Genomic DNA, 19,535 nt, shown 5'->3' on the forward strand with positions numbered 1-19,535 from the left:
GCTGTAATAAACGTCAGCAAACATGGACAGCTCCACAAACAGAGGACACCCGGGGGTGTGACGGCTTACTTCTTGCCAAGGCACGCGCGGCTGCCCTTGGAAAAGGATATCAGGCCGTTGTGCACTTCCTTTCTCGGCTCATTGTCCTCGTCCAGCCAGCGCTCGGGGATAAAGGTATGCGAATCCGGGAAGATGCTCTCATCGTGGTGGGAGATGGCAGCGGACATGCCAATGGCATAGCCCCTGGGCAGCACAAGCGTCACGGGTTTCTTGTTGAACTCGCCCCGGTAGACCAGATCCTCCTGCGTCGGCACGCGGGCAGTGCGGCTCGACACGCCGTACGAGAGGCGCAGGCCCTCATTGATGACGGCTCCAGTATACGGGAGCTTCTCCAGGACGGTCCACGATGGGAGGTGACGAGGGTCATCCACGACCTCGGACAGCTCGGCGCGCAGCTTGGCGAGGGCCTCGGGCTGCGAGAGCAGATGGAAGGTGATGACGGCCAGTGCCCAGCTCGTCGTCTCGGTGCCAGCGCCGACAACGGCGATAGCCTCCTCTGCCAGGCGCTGGGGCTTCTTTTCGCTCTCGTGGAGGAGGTCCGACTGCAGGAGGTCGCCAAAGATGGTTGGCTGGTCGTAGACAATGCCGGCGTCCAGATCGGCCTTGGTCTTGTTGACGCTGGCGGGAATGTCGATCTGCAGTGTGCGGATAAGGAGGGCGACATCGGGGGGCAGGTAGGGCACCAGGTGCTTGCCCATCTTTGCGGTGGCGATGAGGAAGGGGAAGAAGCGCATGAAGAAGACGGGCTTGAGGACGGCCAGGGTCGCCTCGCGAAAGTTGGGCCTCCAACTGTCCCGTTCCAGAAGGCCGAGGGACTCGCCAAAGCTGTAGCTGAAGATGGCGTCGGCGGTAAAGCAGCTGTAGGCGTGGGCGATGTCAAAGGACTTCCTGTCCTTGCTCCCAGATCCCTCCGCAAGCAGCTTGTCGCAGAGCGTCTGGACGAGGCCGTGGATATCACCCTCCAGGCGAGCGATCATGGCGCGCGAGAAGAACTTGGCGACGGGTGCGCGGCGCGAGCGGTGGAGGTCATGGTCCTCGGTGCCAAAGCTATTGCCATCCCCAATGGCAGAGCCGTTGATCTGGTGGACGGGCTTGTCTCGCTTGCGATTCCCCAGAGCGTAGATGTCGTCGGAAAAGGCCATGTCGGCACAGTGGGTTTCATTGGGGCTGATTCGGACAATCGGGCCTTGTTGCGACTCGCGCATCAGCCAAAGAAAAGCCTTGGAAGCATGATGATGATGGACCTAGATTCTACTCACCATACTCGTCATGCATCTTCTTGATGGCATGCGTGTAGCGGCCGGTGAGGATGACATCGTGGTAGAACTCAGGCCAGTATGTGGCGGCTGCGAGTCGGGGTCCAGGCACCTTGCTCAGCGGATGGAGAGGCGAGATGTTGTACAGAGCCTGCAGGATCTTGAAGGCAACCCAGCAGATGCCAGCGACGGCGACGACATGTTGGGCGCTGAGCTCAGCCATGGTGATACCGATGATACCGTTGATACTGTTGGTACTGTGGCCTTCGACTGCCTACTGGGAAGACCCTTGGAGTCTTTCCCCTCAATCATCTCGACTGTTTCCCACATCCTCGGTGCGGTTGTTATGCTCCTATCCGAAAAGATGGTAGGGAGGGTTCCATCATTTCATGGCTGGGTCCTGTGGCAGGGTTCTGTGGCAAGGGCCCTGTTTCTTGGCCCTGCATGCACTGCAGTGCAGGGTGGATCGTTGCTTGACACCTTCATCTATCGAGGCGACCTCTGGTGACTGGTCTGCCCCCATCTGGTCCCCTGGCACTCTGGGAGGACTGGGCAGTCATGAAATTTTGAGGAGTTGGTGATGGATTGATGTGCTTGCTCATGGGCATGTCCCAGAATGGCATGTCTTGGAATAAAAATGGCCGACGATTGGTTGGCTGCGAAGCCTGGAATGCAAGGTAATCCCAGCTACAACATAGTACTCCGTAGTACGGATACATGTACCTTCTATTTAAATCCTCTCAACTCTCTATCCAGTACGGTCTTTCAAAACACCCAGACGATGGACGGCCGCAACGTCGGGGATAAAGGGAAACGGGGGTTTCCTATTCAATTTGCCAGGCGCTTCGGCCGCACCTGAGATATGTAGCCGCCATCTAGATACAGAGCCACTACAATTCAATCAAGGTCTTGGCCTTTCCCATGTCTCCAGCCTTGATCTCAAACATTGGTATACGACCAGACTCTATGCCGTGCTCGTCCCCTACAGTGGCTTAGTTCGTGGATAAGATATTATCCCTGGTTAAAGATTAGTGTTAGCTGACTTTTTCAGCCGATACGATCAGATTCAAACATACCACGGCCGTTCCCAAGTTTGTGTTTCTTTGGAGACTTTGGCGAAATCGAGGGTCGGTGTCTACCGGTGCGTCCTCTTCAACATCACTACGCACGATGTTCACGTCTTGAAGCCTCTAGTCGTCAAGCATAACGCACTTCAGGAAGCTTCAGAGGGTTTAGTCGATGGCAACAAACCAGGTTAGACTCTTGTGTGCGCATCACATAGCGCCAGCTTGTGGGCTTGTGGGCTTGTTGGATTGTCTGGATCTTTTTGGAGCCATGGCTAGTCCACCCTTTCATCAGCTAGTTCCGATAACGACGTAGACTTGGGGCGTGGTTAGTTGGATGATGTTGATTAAGCTGATCAAACTGAGTTGTTCAACCCAAAGAGTAGAGTCTGTTATTAAGGAGAACAGAAAGGCAGGACTTGGGATATAGGTCTGTGTTTGATCGATACGCCTGATATTGATGATGGTCTAGAGAGAGAAAGATGTTGCTGCTAGGTCTGCATGTTTATATACTAATATCGTTTTATTTACTAGACAGTACTTGTTGAGTTACGGCCTGGCGGTTGTGACTTTCAACTTAATTCGTTGATCCAGTCGTATTTGACGCTGGGAACAGCTTTTGTAACTTAGTACTCGCCATGATTGATGAACGGAGGCCTTGGAGGTGGATTAGAGGTGATCAAAGGAGCTCAAAGCTCAGATGTTCGGCTGTTTCTCCAGATCATAATTTACATGAGATGTTTTAACACTTCAAGGCAGTCACTGCTCCTTGGTGAGGGTGTGGTGCGGTGGAATTTATATGGAGGCTTGCTGTTGTTGTGGCTTGCTGTTGTTGTGGCTTGGAAGGTGGATACACGGGCAGCTAGCCGTCACTCCACGGTTTCGCCTATTTCTACTTAACAGCAGTGATTGGTAACAGTGTTGCAGTGTAAACAGTGTTAGCAGCGATGGGTGACAATGGTGGTAGCGATGCTACGGAGTAGTGATGCTAGTGGTGACAACGTTGACAGTGGTGACAATCAAGTATAGGGGTACCTGGTAAATAAATAAGTACTAGTAGGTACTACTGGATACTAAGTACTTACTAGGCAGTAGTAGTAGGTAAGGTACCTTAGGTACCTAGTAGCACCTTAGCAGCGCCAGTCAACATCATGCCCATCATATTCGTACCGCCCCAAGTCAATGCAAGGGCCAATAGCAGCCATGGGTCAACAACAGCAGCAGACAAATAATAGCGATGGCAAGCGGCAGCGTCGGCATACAGCAGCAAAATGTTTACATCGGGGGTAGGGGGAAGAAGTGAATCGAGAGAACAAAGAAGACGGCAAACAACAGATGCTAAGTAACAGACAGTAGATAAAAGGCGAGGGGAGGGTCAGCGACAGTAAACAGCAGCGGCATACAACAGAAGCGGCATATAACAGCGAAAGACATACAACCGACATCCAACAGAAGCGAAGCGGCGCCCAACAGCATCGAAAATCAACAAAAGTGATAGTCGAGTGATCCGTCCATGGGTTTTCATCATACACTTGAAGTTTAAAACCTACACACACAAGCCCTTGACACACAAGCCCCTGAATAAATTTCTGCCCACAGGTATTCATACTTTCCAGGCCCCCGGTATCCCAGGGTCCCCAGTGTTTACTCCCGTCACTTTCAGCCTTTCGTCAGAAGACATCCCAATCTCATTTCTTTGAGCTTCGGCCTTTGACCCTCCATCTACCATCCCCCACCTCCTACCGTCTACCACGCATCACCAATCATATACCCATCTCTCATCTCCCATCTCTTGTCTTTCGCCTCTCACCTTTGATCTTTGCTTCTTTTCCATTAACAATCCCCATTTTCACCGGAGACCAAAGTTTTTGCACCATGTCTCGCTCTCAGGATCTCCATGCCAACGAGGCCCTTCACAACGACCTGGACAATCTACTCAGCTTTTTCAAGGATGGATCAGCCAAGTCCAAGGCGCACATCAGCGCCTTTCTTGGAGCTCGCCCAGCAATGAGCCAGACAACCACAATTTTACCCATTGACCAGCTCGAAGAAAGAATGAATCTCGCTAGGATGGTTCAGACCAGAATCCGAAGAGCAGAACTGGCCAAAAAGGAAGATCTCCCATCATTCAAAACATTCAATTTGAACCTCATACAGTTTTCATGGTTCCTGGTGGCAGAGCTGGCGGAAGTACGCAGGTTTGTGAGATTAAATGGATCTATCAGCTTGCTCAACAGCCTCAGTAGGTTAGAGCCGTGGCTCGCGGCCTACCTGCAGGACAATACAAAGCCCCCCACCGTCGCCCACTACACCCCGCGCATCAGGTCCAAGAAAGGAAAGGAGCCGGACAGGGGCGACGATGATGACCACGTTGGCGAGGACGATGATGACCACGTTGGCGAAGACGACGATGGCGACGAATCCAGGCCAGGTCTCAATCCTAACCAACGGAGTCGATCTAGTCGGGAGAGGGAGAGTGTAAGTTATCCAGTCCTCTTTGAGCATCCATTTGGACGCATAGTTGGACGCAATTTGCACTCGTATTTGGACTCAAATTTCATCGAATATCTGGCCACATATCTGGTTTCGGCAAATAACTAATCATCCATGATACAGGCTCTTGAGCGAGACGGTAGGCGCTGCCTTATTACGAAGAGTATACTCCCGCATGTCTGCCATATATTCCCGTTTGCCATTAATGCCAAGGTTGCGGATAGGAATAATATCAGGCATGTCATCCAATTTTCCCACTGGATTCCGGACGATAAGAGGCTGGAACTTCTGGACATCTTTGCTCCCGAGTCTGGTGAGCTTGCCGCGTCGGATAAGGAGTTCAATCTCCTTTGTTTCTCAGCCCACATACACACGCTTTGGACAAAAGCCTTCATAGGGCTGAAATGGACCGGCGTCGTCTCCGAAGGGATGATGGAGACTCGGAGAGCAGCCAGAAACCAGCCGGAATACATGAGCTATCGTGTAGAATGGAGGGTACTCCCACAGATTGTCGCTGAGGCGGTCGGCAAGCGCAACCGTCTTATCCAGCCAGAGGGTGAAAATTACCTTCCCAGAAGTCTGGTGGACATTGACTCGCCCGGAGCAACTGAGTCATTCAAGGAGGCTTTGGCGGAATCCTTGGACGAGGACAACATCCCACCCACCAGCCAAGTCACTGTGATGGACAATTGCGGGCACCTAGTGGAAACTGGGCGCCTCCTCACATTTAGGGTGAGAACAGAAGACCTAGAAGAGGTCAAAACACTCATTGAAGCCCAGTGGCTAGCTATACAGATGGCGGCCATATCGGGTGCCGCAGGAGCTCCGGATGAGCTCCAGAGAAAGTCGCCGTTCCCTTTCCTGCCGGACCCTGCGGCATTGCGTGCTCTGGGTAATTTGGACGATGCTGGAGAGAGACGAAGCGCAGAAGATTAGGAATTCCCCCTCCGAAATCTCCTCCCTGACCTCCAGGCTCGGGTTCCTGGGACTGGCCAGTTCCCGTCAGACCGACCCCGCACAGATACTGAGACGGAGTGACTCGTCTGCTTCGCTGGCAACAAAAAGAGTGAAGGGCAAAATGAGTCGGTTCTTGGATAGAATGCCTTCAACCAAGGATATGCGGTCTCTCGGACGCGATATTGGGCGGGGTCTCACTAGGCGCCCAAGCTTGAGGGGAGCTTTCCACCCTCCTAAGGGGAACTAAGAGAACACTTCTCCCCGTAAGAGTGTCTAAGGGAAGCTGTCTTCCCTTAAGAGTGTCCAAGAGAAGCTGAGTGTTCGCACCGAAGGCGCACAGACAGAGATACAAGTAGAGTGGGAGGGTGTGACGGAAGAGGAACAGCTACAGCAGCAGGATTCGAACATGGAGTTTGGTTTTGTCAGGGGTTGATAGTGTATACAAGGATGATGGATTTGTGAGATAGACAATTGATGTTTCTTTTTGCCATGAGTGAACCCATTTTATCATATGTTGCTGCTGTGAATTACTGTCATGAAATTGTTGGGCAAAGCTGCTTCCTAAAAAGCATGTTGAGGCAACTTGAAAAGTGCCGAGGCATAGCTTCCAGCTTTGCCTAGGTAGGTATTTAAAAGAGAACAACTTTTCCTGACCTGATCGGCGATTGGTCCATTCGATGCATTCTGATCGACGATTAGCGAGAGTTAATTAATATGGGAGCTTTTAAATAGGAAGGATTGATGCTACCGTGGTGGAACGACGAGCGGAGCGAGGGTAGCCTCTCCGGCAAGGTGCCCCCGGAGGGCCCCCATAAATAAAGTTGGCGCTCGTAAATAAAGACAGCTATCTCAACTCTCGCAGTCAGAGGTCCTAGCAGTCAGCGGCATCAGAGGCAGCCCTCGTAGTCAGAGGTAGACCTCTCGGTCAGAGTCAACCCTCGCAGCCAGAGGCATCAGAGGCAAGCCTCTTACGGATATAGCTTCATTATACTATATTTATTTACGCCTGTGACGTTTAATGATTTGGGCTATATAATCACGCAGCTTTGCCTATCCCTTTGGTGGCGCATCATCGCCAACAACACGGTCTAGTAAGTGTAGATTGCGATAACTCAGCACCCGCAACTAGGTACTAGTAGGTAGCCAGAAACAGTACTTACCAGGGCACTGCCCACACAAAAGCGGCGATGCCAGGAGATTTTATTGTAAGCTGAGTTTCTGTTTCTTTACTGAGCTGCCGTGGCATCACACATAGCCCCTAATTATCGCAACGGCAATATTAACATTGTAAATTAAGGTTGTGAGACACTAGTTACTTTTTAGCAAGTTCTTATACGTAACCTATCATAGAGTAATTTGTTAATCTATTATATTCAGCCCTATAATATCGTTATATTCAGCCTCGTAATGTCTTATATTCAGCGTTATAATCTCTTTACACTTATCTATGTAGTCTTTGTATAATTAACTATATTCCATTGAGCCTACGGATAGATTAGGCTAAAATCGCTGTCAGCTTACAACTGCCTGCATATAACGACATGGGCATATAGAGTACTGGTATAATCCCCTGTATTCAAGTTGATTCCTAAGGTGTGTCTACTAAAGTCAACTCTCCAGAATACTCGTGTCAACTCCCCCAAGCAACACTAATCAGCACCAGTTGCGGGCAATTATTTCCAACTCGCCAAGCGGTGCTCTAGCAGCGGCAGTCTTGAGTCCCCTACTCCGTCAGCAAGAACCCCTGCATCAATAGTCTCGTCTTACCAGCCGGATAATTAGGCATCGTCTCTCTCGGTTCCGAAAGTTCCGCTTACCAAATGTTCATAGCTGATGCAGTTCGCTCTTTGAAAGGCATAAATAGTCAACTGGATGTCAAGATAGGCCTACTATAGCGGCCCGCATCAATCACCACCTTTGCGAGACACTTACACCTACCACAATTTACCTACCAACTTATCAAAGAACCACCCAACCACCCACCATGGAGTTTAACCCCACCAGAGCCATTGTCCACAACGAAGGCTGCGACTTGCATTACTGGTACCAGGGCACAGGACCTCTCATCACCTTCGTCCCTGGCGGGAACGGCCATGGGCGGCAGTTCAACAACATCATGGCGGCTCTGTCTGCCAACTTTACCTGCGCCACCTTTGACCGGCGCCAGATGTCGGCCAGCCAGGTCAAGGTCAACAAGAAACTTAGCCCTCCCCAACAGGCCCGTGACATCCGCGCCGTCATCACGGCCCTGGGCTTTGACAAGTCCATCATCTTTGGCAGCAGCAGCGGAGGTCTCTTTTCGTTCCAATTCGCCCACGACTTCCCCGACATGGTCGACCGCTTGATCGCCCACGAGGCACCCTCCTTCTCCCTCCTCCCAGACGCCACGGAGGTGTATGAGTGGTTCTACCATCTCATGGGGGTCTACCAGACTCAGGGGCTGGAGCAGGCGGCCAAGGAGTTTAGAGTCATGCTGATAGGGCACGATGACGAGGGGATACCCAAGACGGTGTCGCCTGAGCCGGAGAACCCTCGGAACTTCTGGGATAATGAGTTCGTTATGCTAATGGGGTATACTCCCAACCTGTGGCGTTTGAAGGAGAACAAGACCAGCATTGGCGTCATGAGGGGCGTACGCTGCAAGGACGCGATCTTTGCCAGGACGCCGGTGGAGCAGGCAAAGATACTGGACTGCCCCCTTGCCGTGGTACCGGGGCATCACCAAGGATTTGAGGTTGAGACTGAGGAGTTTGTCCCGTATCTCTTGGAAATGCTGGATACCTTGGAAAAGAAAAGAAGTTCAGCGTCTATAAATTGAGACAGTGTTGATCCTCAAGGCGCTCCGAGATCCGCATCAGCCTGGCCTGCGAGAGGCTCACAACAAGTCCATGGTGTATTATAGAAGCCCGTATATAAACGCATACAACATAGAACTCGCTTTCTTACCTGCATATGCCTAGGTAGAGTCTTCCATCTCCAGTTACTTGGCTACCTACAGCCAGCCTGGCCATGTTACATTCGGTAAACATGTGTATTAGTGCGGGTTCTGGATATAGGTAGCCCTACGAAATTGAACCTAGTCTATCAAAACGAGGCTAATTTATGAGACCAGAAGTACATGACAAAAAATGAGCTATGAGTACCATTTAGGCACCAAAGACGAGGTCGAACTGTCCCGCCGCTGCTTTCCGCTTGTCGCCAGCAGCCGTCTTCCCCAAGACGGATGCGAGTGAGGCTTTAGACAGACTGCTGGTGCTGATCGATGATGCATAGTCACACCTCCTAAGGAGGTTCAATTTAGTAATCTCAGACTTCTTGAACTTGCTCTCTCCGTAGACTACCACTAGCCATCAATGAACACCTAGTAGTGGTCAACAGTTATCTCAATCTCCTTCCAAAGCTGGTGGCTGCTCATACCTCTGGCGGCAGAAGTAGGAGGGTCTCCCAACCACTGGAAGGCCTCGATGAACGGGTCATGCTGCCAATCCTAGATGCATACTTATTATACTCGTACTACCTCCGGAGTTCGACACCTCAATCCCGATAGCAATAAGTCTCGAGGGTCTGGTTTAGTTTGGTCGGCGATAGTAAGTGAATATTAGCTATCAAGTGTACTTTGGTATTTCATCCCTTTTTTCATTGTAATATCATGGGAAGGGGGTAGAAGACCTTAACCCAAGGTTGAGACTAGATTAGGGGAGGCAGGTTTGTTATCGAGCAGGTTCGAGACGAGACCACGGCCGTTGCCGGTCAATACTAACGGAGTGGCGCCTGGGTTAGTGACATGATTGCTACACGCGACTCGCGGATTTGTCTTGAACTAGAGGCGACGACACAGCTTGCACAGCTTTGAGAGGCACGTGCTTGGAAGTCCTTGACAGCGGGAGCTCTGTGGCGATGGAAGTTGGCCTAGAATCCTAGAAGGCCGACGCTGGTCACCAATGATATCTGAAGTCATCTTGAATGTTCGATGCTGTGCCTATGATGAAAAGCTTCTCGAGAGATTGACTCCTTGCATGCCCCTAATACATGTCCGTACGGTGGCGCAAACACTTGATTATTAGTACTCGTACTTGTACGTACTTGCTTGGGTACGGGTGATTTCCGGGACGTAAAACGGCCTTCGGAAAAGGTCCCGGAGGATGCCAAGTTGAAGAAATTTGGGATTCCGAACGGAGGGGATGTGAGACATGCCAATGTCAGTTGTCTTGCGAATCCTTGCAAATGCAGGTCGGACAGTGCAAACAACTCCCGGCTGACCGGCCGACTGCTTCAGCTGGGCTATTCGTATACGTACATGCAGGCACATCGAGAATTCTTGGCCCTGGCGACAAATCCTGTGGGCCAAAGCCATCCGTGTAAAAGCAACTGCGAAGGACCTATTGTTATTCTCAGCAGCCACGGAGGCGATCGGGGGACGGACTCGGGGGCAGCTGCTAAGGTTCGGGGACGGGTGGCGGGTGACGGGTGACGGGTGACGTGCTGGGGCTGGGATGGATCTGCCCATCTACGACGTAGTCCGGAGGGACTTGTGGCACACTGGCATATTACGACGTATCGTATCATCGAGGAGATGGCGGGTGGCTGCCCCCACTCAGCGACGAGTGACATCCAGAGCTCCAACGTTGACTTCCCGAGATGGTGGTTTGGGCTCCCAAGTCGCGTGCCGGGTGTTTGCAAGGAGCCTCCGACAGAGTTTGGTCGTGCCGAGGAGAATTGGTGGACGAGAAGATTCGAGAGCGCGGCGATGGTGCCTCGGTTTTGAGGACGACTCTTTAGGTACCTACCTAGCCTAGTACTAAGTAAGGTAGGAAGGTACGAAGTACTCGTACGGATATCCACCTAGGCCCCAATTCTCAAGCCCCCAAGAGCGGATGGGGGACCCTTACGTATCACCCAAGTGCTGAACCCGGCGCACTGTGTACGTGGACATCCAATCCATCTTTTGGGCCTTGACTGTGTGGTGCTTGGATGTAGAACAGTGAGCCTGTGGTCCATTGCGAGTGGATCCCGCACTGTCATCCATGGATCAAGGTCTTGGGTCCCTCGACTCGACTCCAAGCAGGCTAGCAGCCAAGGCCCAAGGGCCCAAGGCTCCCCGGAGGAGCAGACTGCAGTGCAACAGTGCAGCACTGCAGCAGGAGACCAGGAGGCTAGGAGCTCCCGCTCCACTGGAGTGGCAGAACTGGCAGTTGGCCAGTGCTTCTTCTTCACCTGCAGGCTGCGACATCTGCATGGCCGATGGCATTTCTCCCACTGGCCATCTGGAACCTTCAGCTCGAGCCATCGTCCCCATCATTTCCTCTCTCTCCGCTTCTCCTAGACTCCTCCTAAGACTCCTCCTAAGCCCTCCGGCCTCACCAGCGGCCGCCTTACGCCTTACGTCTGCATCCCCTGCGGCTCCCAATTGCCAGCCCCATTCCAACCGTTGTCCCAAGGTGGCGCCGTGCCAAGCGCCATTCTGGCCATTCTGGGTGTAGCCACTGGCCAATCCCGTCGGCCCTGATCTCGCCCACTCCAATCCGAGCAATCCAGGCGATTTCGTGAGGGGTGCTGGCCAAGGTTCGCGACGAGCTCCCCCAGCGTTCTAGAAACTACTTCCCAAGTTCCCATGCCACACTAAGCTCATCGCCCACCTCACCCACCTCGGCGTGGGCGAGACTTAGCTCGTCGAGTACGGATACTCCGATAGTCCTAACCTACCACCTCCTACCCGGCGCATTTGCATTTGATCTTGCTCGCTTCTCCTGTCTGCGACGCGCACGTGAAGCTCGCCTTGCCTCACCCCCAAGCTCACGAGAGTACCTACTACTAGTACTCGTACGAATACCTCTCCAACATTCGTCTGTGGGCCGCATGTACAGTGTGCACTGACCAGGCACGGGCGCGATCGAGCTGCGGACGCCACCACCACGTCCTCGATAACGAGTCCCGCTGAGCTGAATTGGCAATTGTCCTTGTCGTCGAGCTGGAAATGAGGTACGTTGGGTGCTGCTCGCGCTGTCACAGGCACGCCGGTCGACCGGGCGAGGGGGGATAGAGTTTCGCGGCTCCAAGCTTGCGGCGCCAACCCTCTTGCGCTTTCGCGCGCCGTCGCGACGAGCCTCTCTAATCCTCGCCCGCGTCTTGGCCTGGCTGCTGTTTAAACGACCGTTGTTGATCGCTGCTGACCGCGGTGGCTTCAGGGCAAATGGCAACGGCAACTGAGATCCCTCAGCCATCGATCCTGATATCCGACGGCCAAGACAGGTCTATGGGAGCCCGCCTCGTCGTCCCATCCTCGATTTCCACTTCTCTCTTTCCCATCGCCCCTCCGTCACACCCCGAGATGGCTCCGCCAACAGCTTCCGGCGACCCCATGGACATCGCCGCCCCGAATTCGGACACCACCAATGTCAACAAGACTTCTCCTTCCTCCACCGATACCCTTGGCCAAGGCCCCGATCACGATGTCGACGGCAAGGCGGCCGACCGATCCAAGAATGCGTCGCCCCCAGACCCAGGGAATTCTACATCAAACACCATCTCCGTAAACGTGTCAGCGCCACCTCCAGCTGCGGCAGCCTTGCACCAACCCAAAATTGTCCAGACCGCCTTCATTCACAAGCTATACAAGTGAGGCTACTCTCCGGTACACCTCATTAGAAATCATATTGCTAACCCGAAGATCAGCATGCTGGAGGACCAGAACATCCAGCACTTGATCTCGTGGTCATCAAGTGCCGACAGCTTTGTTATGGCGCCTACACCAGACTTTTCAAAAGTATTGTCGTACGTATTTTCAGTGCCTACATGTCATCAGCGAACCTTGGTAGCTTACAACATGCCAGGCAATACTTCAAGCACACCAACATCTCTTCATTTGTGCGCCAGTTGAACATGTACGGCTTTCACAAAGGTAGGGCTCCCGTATACACCCCTGGGTATCCAACTTTTTAGGTCTAAGTTTAACGGAATACAGAGCGTGACGTATTTCACACCGGCAATCCCGAAAGCACGCTGTGGGAATTCAAGCACGGAGGTGGCAATTTCAAACGCGGCGACCTCGTAGGCCTACGTGAGATCAAGAGGCGTGCTAGTCGACACGCCCTGGTCCACCGAGAGAACAACTACTCAAAACCTGCTTCCTCACAGCCAGGAACGCCGGCAGAGTCAGCCCCTCTGAACGCCGAAGGCACGGATCGTCTGACCGGCCTGGAACACGCGCTGTATGACTTGAGCGGGCGGCTTCAGAGAAGCGAGGAGAGCGCTCAGTATATGCACGCGAAGAACCAGGCTGTCATGGACACCATGAGCCGCCTGCTTCACTTCAATCAAGAGTTGGCAAGGGCCATGCTGTCCCTCGCGCCCCCGGATAGCCTTGCTCATCGAGATGGTAAGTGGCTAGGATCGTTAGCTCTGTTACCTGGTTTACTAAGTGGAATAGTGATCGCTCTTCAAGGTGAGATGCAGAGGCAAGTCGATGCTCTTCGGAACATGGATGACGGCCCGGAGCCTCCGTTCTCAAGTCGGCAGCAATACTTTGGGGCCCTTGAAAATGCCCCCGTTTCGCCGAGACAGATGCCGCAGGAAGATTCCCGGCGGGGAAATCTCACAGTTCCTCAGCGTCAGAACTTTTACCGCCCACCCGTTCCTTCCAACCTCTCTGTCGGTTCGAGACGGGCCTACGGCTCGATTGGCGGTGGGAGTACGACACAGTCCTCACCGTCCCGTAATGCGAACCCGGTCGCAGCACCCCCTGGCCCTCATCCGCTCTCGAATGTCGAACCGCATCCGAGTAATCTTGGGCGGAGGCATACTTCAGCCGACATCCGTGCCCACGGCTGGCAGCCGGGCATGTCTCCCTTCTCTGGCAACACCCCAGCCGCCTACCCCTCCTCGCCGAGCCGGGTGCCCCAGGAAGACCAGCGTATCCGGGAGTCTTTGTCCACATATTCATTACAATCCTCAACACAGCAGCAACCCAGCTCCCGACCCACGACGCCTCCGCCCTTCGCCAATAGTGGAAGCAATGGCGGAGAGACGTTTGGAGGCTGGTCTTGGAACTCGGCAGTCAGCCGTGGGTTGAAGGACTCATCCGCGCCGCCAACTAGAAGGGGAAGCATGGCGCACATCCTGAATCCAAGCGACACTGCCGAGCGTCCAGATGAAGACGAAGCTGCCCGTGGCGACGATGATAGGAAGCGGAGGCGGATATGATGAATTATGCACTTTACGGCTTTCGACCCTGTACGATGAAACGTCACGGGAAGGTCATGGGCTGGCTCTTGGACATTATTGGTTAATGCGCATCCAGAGGGACTTCCCTTCCTCGAGGACGACCCGCTGCGGCTATGGGGCGTTGCTAGTTGACTCGACGCAATCAACGACAGGCGGCTTCTACCAGCCTGTCGGACGCTATCTGCACCTGGCGATTTGGGAAATTCGGGAATATTCTATCTCATATTGATACCACTGTACCACTATATACCAGCCTTGAATAGGGGCTCGCCACTGCGAATACTGTTCCTATTATCAATGGCTTTACACTCAAAGCCAGACAGTCTATGGAGGTCACCAGTTCATAGCTGGCAGGAGTCAGGGCGGAGTTATTTTGCCTAGGGCTTATTTACACCGCTATCGCCAAAGGGCACCATCACTAGGATCTTTTATCATCTCCGTCGGTACGGTTTTGGTATTGCATTTGAATGCCATGTTTTCTGGGGGGGAGAAGGGGTTCAGGAGGCAGGATCAGTGTGTATATATTATTCCGTTCTGACACGTATCCCCACCTTGCTCCGGGGATCGCATTGCCTGGGACAGGTGCTGAGACGGATCAAACTGTCACCAGGCCTGTACATAATTTGACAAGTGTTCTCGATTTACGGCGTCGCATAGATTCAAAGGTGTGGGTGTAACTTTGGGGCCGCGTGGGAGCAGAGGTCAAGCCACCTCGGTGTTCTTCTTTTTATTCTTCTTCTTCTTCTTCTTTTTCCGTGTAGGTTCGCCAGCAGTAGTATGCGGAGCTTGACTGGCCGTCGCATCCTCGGTCGTGTTTCCCATGCTCCCTGTCGTTGAACCCCCCACCTCATTGTCCTTTTGCTGTGCTTCCTCTGCATCTTTCACATCGGCCTCCACTTCGTCCTCGTCCCTCGCCTTCCTGGGTCTCTTCCTCTTGCCCAGCGACCCCCTCCCTTCCTCCTCGTCCTCACTACTCTCCTCCTTCTTCTTCTTCATCCCCCACCGCCCAGCAGCACCATTCTCCATCATCCCTTTCGCCCTCTTCCCCAGCATCCGCCCCCGCAGCGCGTCGTCCTCCCGCCCGCCGGCATCCTTGTCCTTGGCGCCCTGCCGGACGAACCCCACGCCTGCAGAATCGTATCCCCCGCCGGCGCCGCTGCCGTCATCGTCCTCCTCTTCCTCCGGGTCGGGCCGGCGACGCGTACGTCTGGCAGAGGGCGAGGCCGACGACGGTGTGAGCTTCATACCACCCAGCAGGGACGACTGGCTGGCGGCGAGGAGGGCGAGGCGGTTGGTGAGGGCGGCGCGGTTGGACGCCGTGGGGAGTGGTTCGGGTGCCATTGTGAGGAGGCGGTGGTGGAAGTCTGCTTTTTAAAAGTGCGAAAACAATGGGTTTTTTTATATAAGCCCTGCCGGTCGTCTTTTAGGTTCAGGGTATCATCGTGGGCTGTGGTAATTGTGTCACTGGTTCGGCGAGGGTAGGTGGTGATGGCGGGCGCTTTGGAGATCGGAGTTGGATCTTGAACTTTTTGGTGGAGCCCGTCATACGGCATGGGACTGGGATAGCATGTTTAGCCGGTGAATCTCCGTTACAGAACTCCGTGCCTCTGGGCCCCACGCTTCTCGAACTGGGTGTTGGCATGTGAAAGTTGATACTCCTGTTCATTCCAGCTACATGCTGCTGTTCTCTTTTTTTTAAGACGGATAGAGTTACCCACAGCCTCTGACATATAGTGCATCCAGTTGTATCATAATTAAGTATTAAACAATACAGTAAAGTCCCATGCTCCAATCCTATGCATCATTAAGTCGTAAATCTACCAAAAACACGCCCTCCCACGCACCAGCAAGTCTCAACCCCCAAGAATAGTGGTATCGGCCGTCCCTCTAAGGTTAAGCACATACGGCAATTCTACATCATCCTCATGCGTCGCCAAGCGAATAACAGAGGACGATCCGCCAGACCGCAGGCTTGACGCCGAGCTCGAACCCGATGCCGGCTGGTAGGGGTGTCGTGACTGCGCGAAGCTGTTGCTGCTGCTAGACTTGGGCGTGAGGGCGCGCCAGCTGTGCGGTGTGCTGGGGGCGGTGCGGTAGTTGCCCCAGGAGGAGCTTCGAGGTTGCGGTCGCCGGACAGAGTTTTGTGTGCTCGTGGTCGCGGTGCGGGAGAGGTGGCTTCGGGGCGTTGAGGGATTGATATCATCTCCGTCGTCGCTATGATGGCCAAAACCACTCTCCGAAGGAAGCATCTCCTCATCCAGAGCTTCTAGGTCCAGAGGCTCCATGGATCGGAGGACCCCAGCGAAGAGATGCATCAGTTCTCGGAACTGCGCGTTTGAGATGGGGCGCGTCGAGAACCGCGCGTACTCGTATTGTTGAAGGAAATCGGTCGTAACCTCGTCCCCAGCCAGCACCCCCAGACTGGTCAGGTGCTCCATGTAGCCTCGCAGGCTGAGGTTCGCAGGGCGCTGGAGCAGAGCCACTGCCTCTGTATCAAGGCTGGGAGGCTCTGTCTGGGCGGTCGGATCTGGAGGCGCAAGGGTCATAGCCTTGGCCTCAATAAGGTTTGGCAGCTCGGACAGGACGGTCGTGTATTGCAGGTTGGGCATGTCGGGCGAACTCGGCGACGCCCAGCCCTTGTGCTCAATGCCGTCCCATATTGCGTGCTGCAGTGACTCCGATATACCTAGCCCTTCGGCAGCGGCAGGAGTGACTCTTTGTTGGCCGGGTTCCTCAACCCTCGGCCTCGCCTCGTACGCAACGGCGGCACTCCGGTCAAGGCCGGCGGCAATCATCTTGTGGACTGGCTTAGAGACATCGCCAATTTCTATAGGGAGCCATGACTTGGGGATAGCAGCGAGGACTCTCTTGTTGATGTAGAGTCGGACAACGTAGATGAAGCATAAGAGGACAATGGTGGCGACATAACAAATGATGAGCAGCCAGATATTGTAAGTCTGGCGGTTTCGGATGGAGCGCTTGATGGCATCACCTGGGGTAATGAGAAGCAGACCGAGCAGGATGGCGTAGAGGAAGAAGTAGATGGAGGTGTAGAGAACGCGGAAGATGCGCCTGGGTCGCGCCATGGTGCCTGCGGGTGAGGGGATCGGGTCAAGAAGGCGGCGGCGGCGATAGAATAGGGTCGGCTTCTCGAGGAGCTAGGCGTCGCATGGCTAAGGCGTTTTCGGATTCATGGGATGGCGCGTTGCTGGTGATGTCGATGTCGGGAATCGTGGGATGGAGAGATGAAGGAGGATGGAGCTGGGGGAGATTCGACAGGAGTTATACGTAAGGTACTAGCTAGTACTGGTAGATCTTGGGCAGGGGTGGTACGTACCTGTTGCACCCTGCAACCTGCCCGTCATCAACTTCATCAACCTGCGACATCCACACTACTTCACAATTCACTAACCATCAAGTTGGACATTGATTTTTTTTTTGTGCACGGCTATTTGCAATCCTCGTAGTTCGTACTTGTCATTCTGTTGCCATGGCCGCACTTCTCACCCTTCGATGCCTCTCGTCCCCGATGCCTCTCGTCCCCGATGCCTCTCGTCCCCGATGCCTCTCGTCCCCAACCCATTTCACCAATCAATAAAGACCCGATACTATACGCAGTATCAGAGGCGGAGTTCCCATTGAGACACTTGTGGATAGGACCGCTAGTAATATCGCCCACCCGTGAAGGCATTCACAATGAATTCAACAGTCTTATTGATCCATTCTGGCCGGATGTACACCAGGTGGTAGTATGTGCAGAGTCCCGAATCGCACACCTTGCATCTCCGGTTAGCAGCCAGATTCTCGCCATCGCTAGAAAAGGGGGAGCGCATGGGACTCACCGGGTCTCCATCAGCGCAGTTCTGCAGGACCTTTTCCTGAAGCCCCGCGGGGAATTTCCCATTGCCGAACCGCTGCGAGGGATCGCCAAACATGACGAGTGCCTTGATCTTACTGTGGAGCGTCTTGGGGATGTCGTCGGCGGCGCGGTGCATCACGCTCGCACCCTGTGAGTAGCCCACGAGGGCAAAGGTCTGGTTGGGGCAGAGCTTAGACTGGCTCTTGAGGCGCGAGACGACATCACGAGCCCCGCGGATGGCACCAAAGATGTTGCTGCTGGCAGGATACTATCCACCTGCATCAGAGAGGCGTGTGCTTCGAGAGCTATGCTTAGGGACATACCTGGACTGGGTAGCCGCGGGCGTCTGGCAGGATTGCAGTCACGTTACTGACCACGGGGTCGCCTACAACCACTCCAAACTTGCCATCTCCCTCCTCGTAGTTAGGCTCGCTGGTTCCACGGGCTGCCTTCAAGGTGAGAATGGGATCTTTCCAAGAGGATTTCAGATGTGATGGCATGGAAGCTCACCAACGAGGATCTCAAACGCTGAGCAACCATCGGGGATGTCTTCAGGGCGCATCGGCACGGGCTCTCCCATCTCGACGCCCGTATCAGGGAGTTCGGGACATGTCTGCGCCCTGGCAAGGCCGATGATGAAGGGAACAGCGGCGATGAAAAGACGCATACTTTCGGGTTTGTTCTTGATAGTCTGATAATTTTGTATTTTGTTGATGCTGTGTTAACTATTATCGTTGACCTTCCTTCTGCAGATATATATACTTAGGCCAGACTCTAACCACTCTAATGTTCCTCACACGGACGATCGATTCTCTTTTCTGCTCAGAGATGCGAATAACTCCTGCTCCTGCTGATCAAGCATCCGCAATTTTTTTCTGTTTGTGGACTCAAGTTGTTCAAGAGATACATAATGCCTCGGCTTTGGTGAAACTTCAACACCTTGGATCCACGATACTATACGTGAAGAACTACCGAAGCGAATACTACACTCTATTATATCGTTGCCGCCTAAAGTGGTAACTCTTGAGAGGGCGGGCCGCTGTCACATCTGGCAGACTGTTCCGAGTCTAGTCATGCCGATTCGCGACCAACACTGGTTTCAGACTCGGCAGTTTCCGTAGTGGCCGGGATTGTGTTCGAGGAATAACGAGCACCTAGTCAGATTCCTTCGGGACTCCATCATTTTGGGGGCCACTATCTGTTGCCGGCCTGAAACACATGGGAACACGTGGGCTGATCTGTCCCCTCCCCAGCAGGGGGCCATCGGCATCAGCCGCAGTGCCGTGCCCATCGATTTCAAGCAAGGCTAAACTCACCATGCATCAATTTTATAATCATGGTGTCCATCCAATCTATCCCAAGTCCGGGCAGTCTTGGGTGCCGAGGCATGGGCCAGGTTTTGACACCCTGAGCGATCAACGATCAACGCCCAACAATCGATGAGCAAGTCCGCCTTCTCGCCTACAGGCGTTACACACAAGAGATGAGATGTCGATATTTCTTCTTGGCTTCTACCTTTTGCAAGAGCCGAGGCCGTGCACTCAGCCGTCTGCACCCCGCATAGTCATCCCCCGCATATGCACTCCGCACTGCGTATCTGCATCTGCATTGCCACCCCTGTTCACC

The 19,535-nt window shown here is 53.6% G+C and overlaps 7 protein-coding genes across 7 annotated transcripts; 3 read left to right on the forward strand and 4 right to left on the reverse strand.

Annotated features, from left to right (window-relative positions):
• Positions 1 to 65: 65 nt before the first annotated feature.
• ACO1O0_006165 (cytochrome P450) lies at positions 66 to 1,539 on the reverse strand (the record flags this gene model as incomplete). The annotated part of the gene is made up of 2 exons (XM_083195560.1): positions 66 to 1,246; positions 1,320 to 1,539. The coding sequence occupies 2 exons, from the start codon at positions 1,537 to 1,539 to the stop codon at positions 66 to 68; spliced, it is 1,401 nt and encodes a 466-aa protein (XP_083048576.1).
• Positions 1,540 to 4,255: 2,716 nt separating this feature from the next.
• ACO1O0_006166 (HNH endonuclease signature motif containing protein) lies at positions 4,256 to 5,809 on the forward strand (the record flags this gene model as incomplete). Its single annotated transcript, XM_083195561.1, has 3 exons — positions 4,256 to 4,578; positions 4,627 to 4,858; positions 4,997 to 5,809. 3 exons carry the CDS (start codon positions 4,256 to 4,258, stop codon positions 5,807 to 5,809), a joined length of 1,368 nt encoding a protein of 455 aa, XP_083048577.1.
• A 2,005-nt stretch (positions 5,810 to 7,814) lies between these two features.
• On the forward strand, positions 7,815 to 8,648 carry ACO1O0_006167 (Alpha/Beta hydrolase protein; the record flags this gene model as incomplete). Its single annotated transcript, XM_083195562.1, has 1 exon — positions 7,815 to 8,648. The coding sequence occupies one exon, from the start codon at positions 7,815 to 7,817 to the stop codon at positions 8,646 to 8,648; it is 834 nt and encodes a 277-aa protein (XP_083048578.1).
• A 3,510-nt stretch (positions 8,649 to 12,158) lies between these two features.
• Positions 12,159 to 14,029, forward strand: SFL1 (HSF-type DNA-binding-domain-containing protein; the record flags this gene model as incomplete). The annotated part of the gene is made up of 5 exons (XM_083195563.1): positions 12,159 to 12,445; positions 12,503 to 12,601; positions 12,661 to 12,728; positions 12,792 to 13,205; positions 13,272 to 14,029. 5 exons carry the CDS (start codon positions 12,159 to 12,161, stop codon positions 14,027 to 14,029), a joined length of 1,626 nt encoding a protein of 541 aa, XP_083048579.1.
• Positions 14,030 to 14,752: 723 nt separating this feature from the next.
• On the reverse strand, positions 14,753 to 15,391 carry ACO1O0_006169 (uncharacterized protein; the record flags this gene model as incomplete). The annotated part of the gene is made up of 1 exon (XM_083195564.1): positions 14,753 to 15,391. The coding sequence occupies one exon, from the start codon at positions 15,389 to 15,391 to the stop codon at positions 14,753 to 14,755; it is 639 nt and encodes a 212-aa protein (XP_083048580.1).
• Positions 15,392 to 15,903: 512 nt separating this feature from the next.
• On the reverse strand, positions 15,904 to 17,136 carry ACO1O0_006170 (uncharacterized protein; the record flags this gene model as incomplete). Its single annotated transcript, XM_083195565.1, has 1 exon — positions 15,904 to 17,136. The coding sequence occupies one exon, from the start codon at positions 17,134 to 17,136 to the stop codon at positions 15,904 to 15,906; it is 1,233 nt and encodes a 410-aa protein (XP_083048581.1).
• A 576-nt stretch (positions 17,137 to 17,712) lies between these two features.
• On the reverse strand, positions 17,713 to 18,576 carry ACO1O0_006171 (uncharacterized protein; the record flags this gene model as incomplete). Its single annotated transcript, XM_083195566.1, has 3 exons — positions 17,713 to 18,177; positions 18,233 to 18,354; positions 18,420 to 18,576. The coding sequence occupies 3 exons, from the start codon at positions 18,574 to 18,576 to the stop codon at positions 17,713 to 17,715; spliced, it is 744 nt and encodes a 247-aa protein (XP_083048582.1).
• Between the last annotated feature and the right edge of the window lie 959 nt (positions 18,577 to 19,535).

The sequence above is a fragment of the Amphichorda felina genome (genome assembly GCF_050947745.1).
Source record: "Amphichorda felina strain 45539 chromosome Unknown scaffold_6, whole genome shotgun sequence".
NCBI lineage: Eukaryota > Fungi > Ascomycota > Sordariomycetes > Hypocreales > Bionectriaceae > Amphichorda > Amphichorda felina.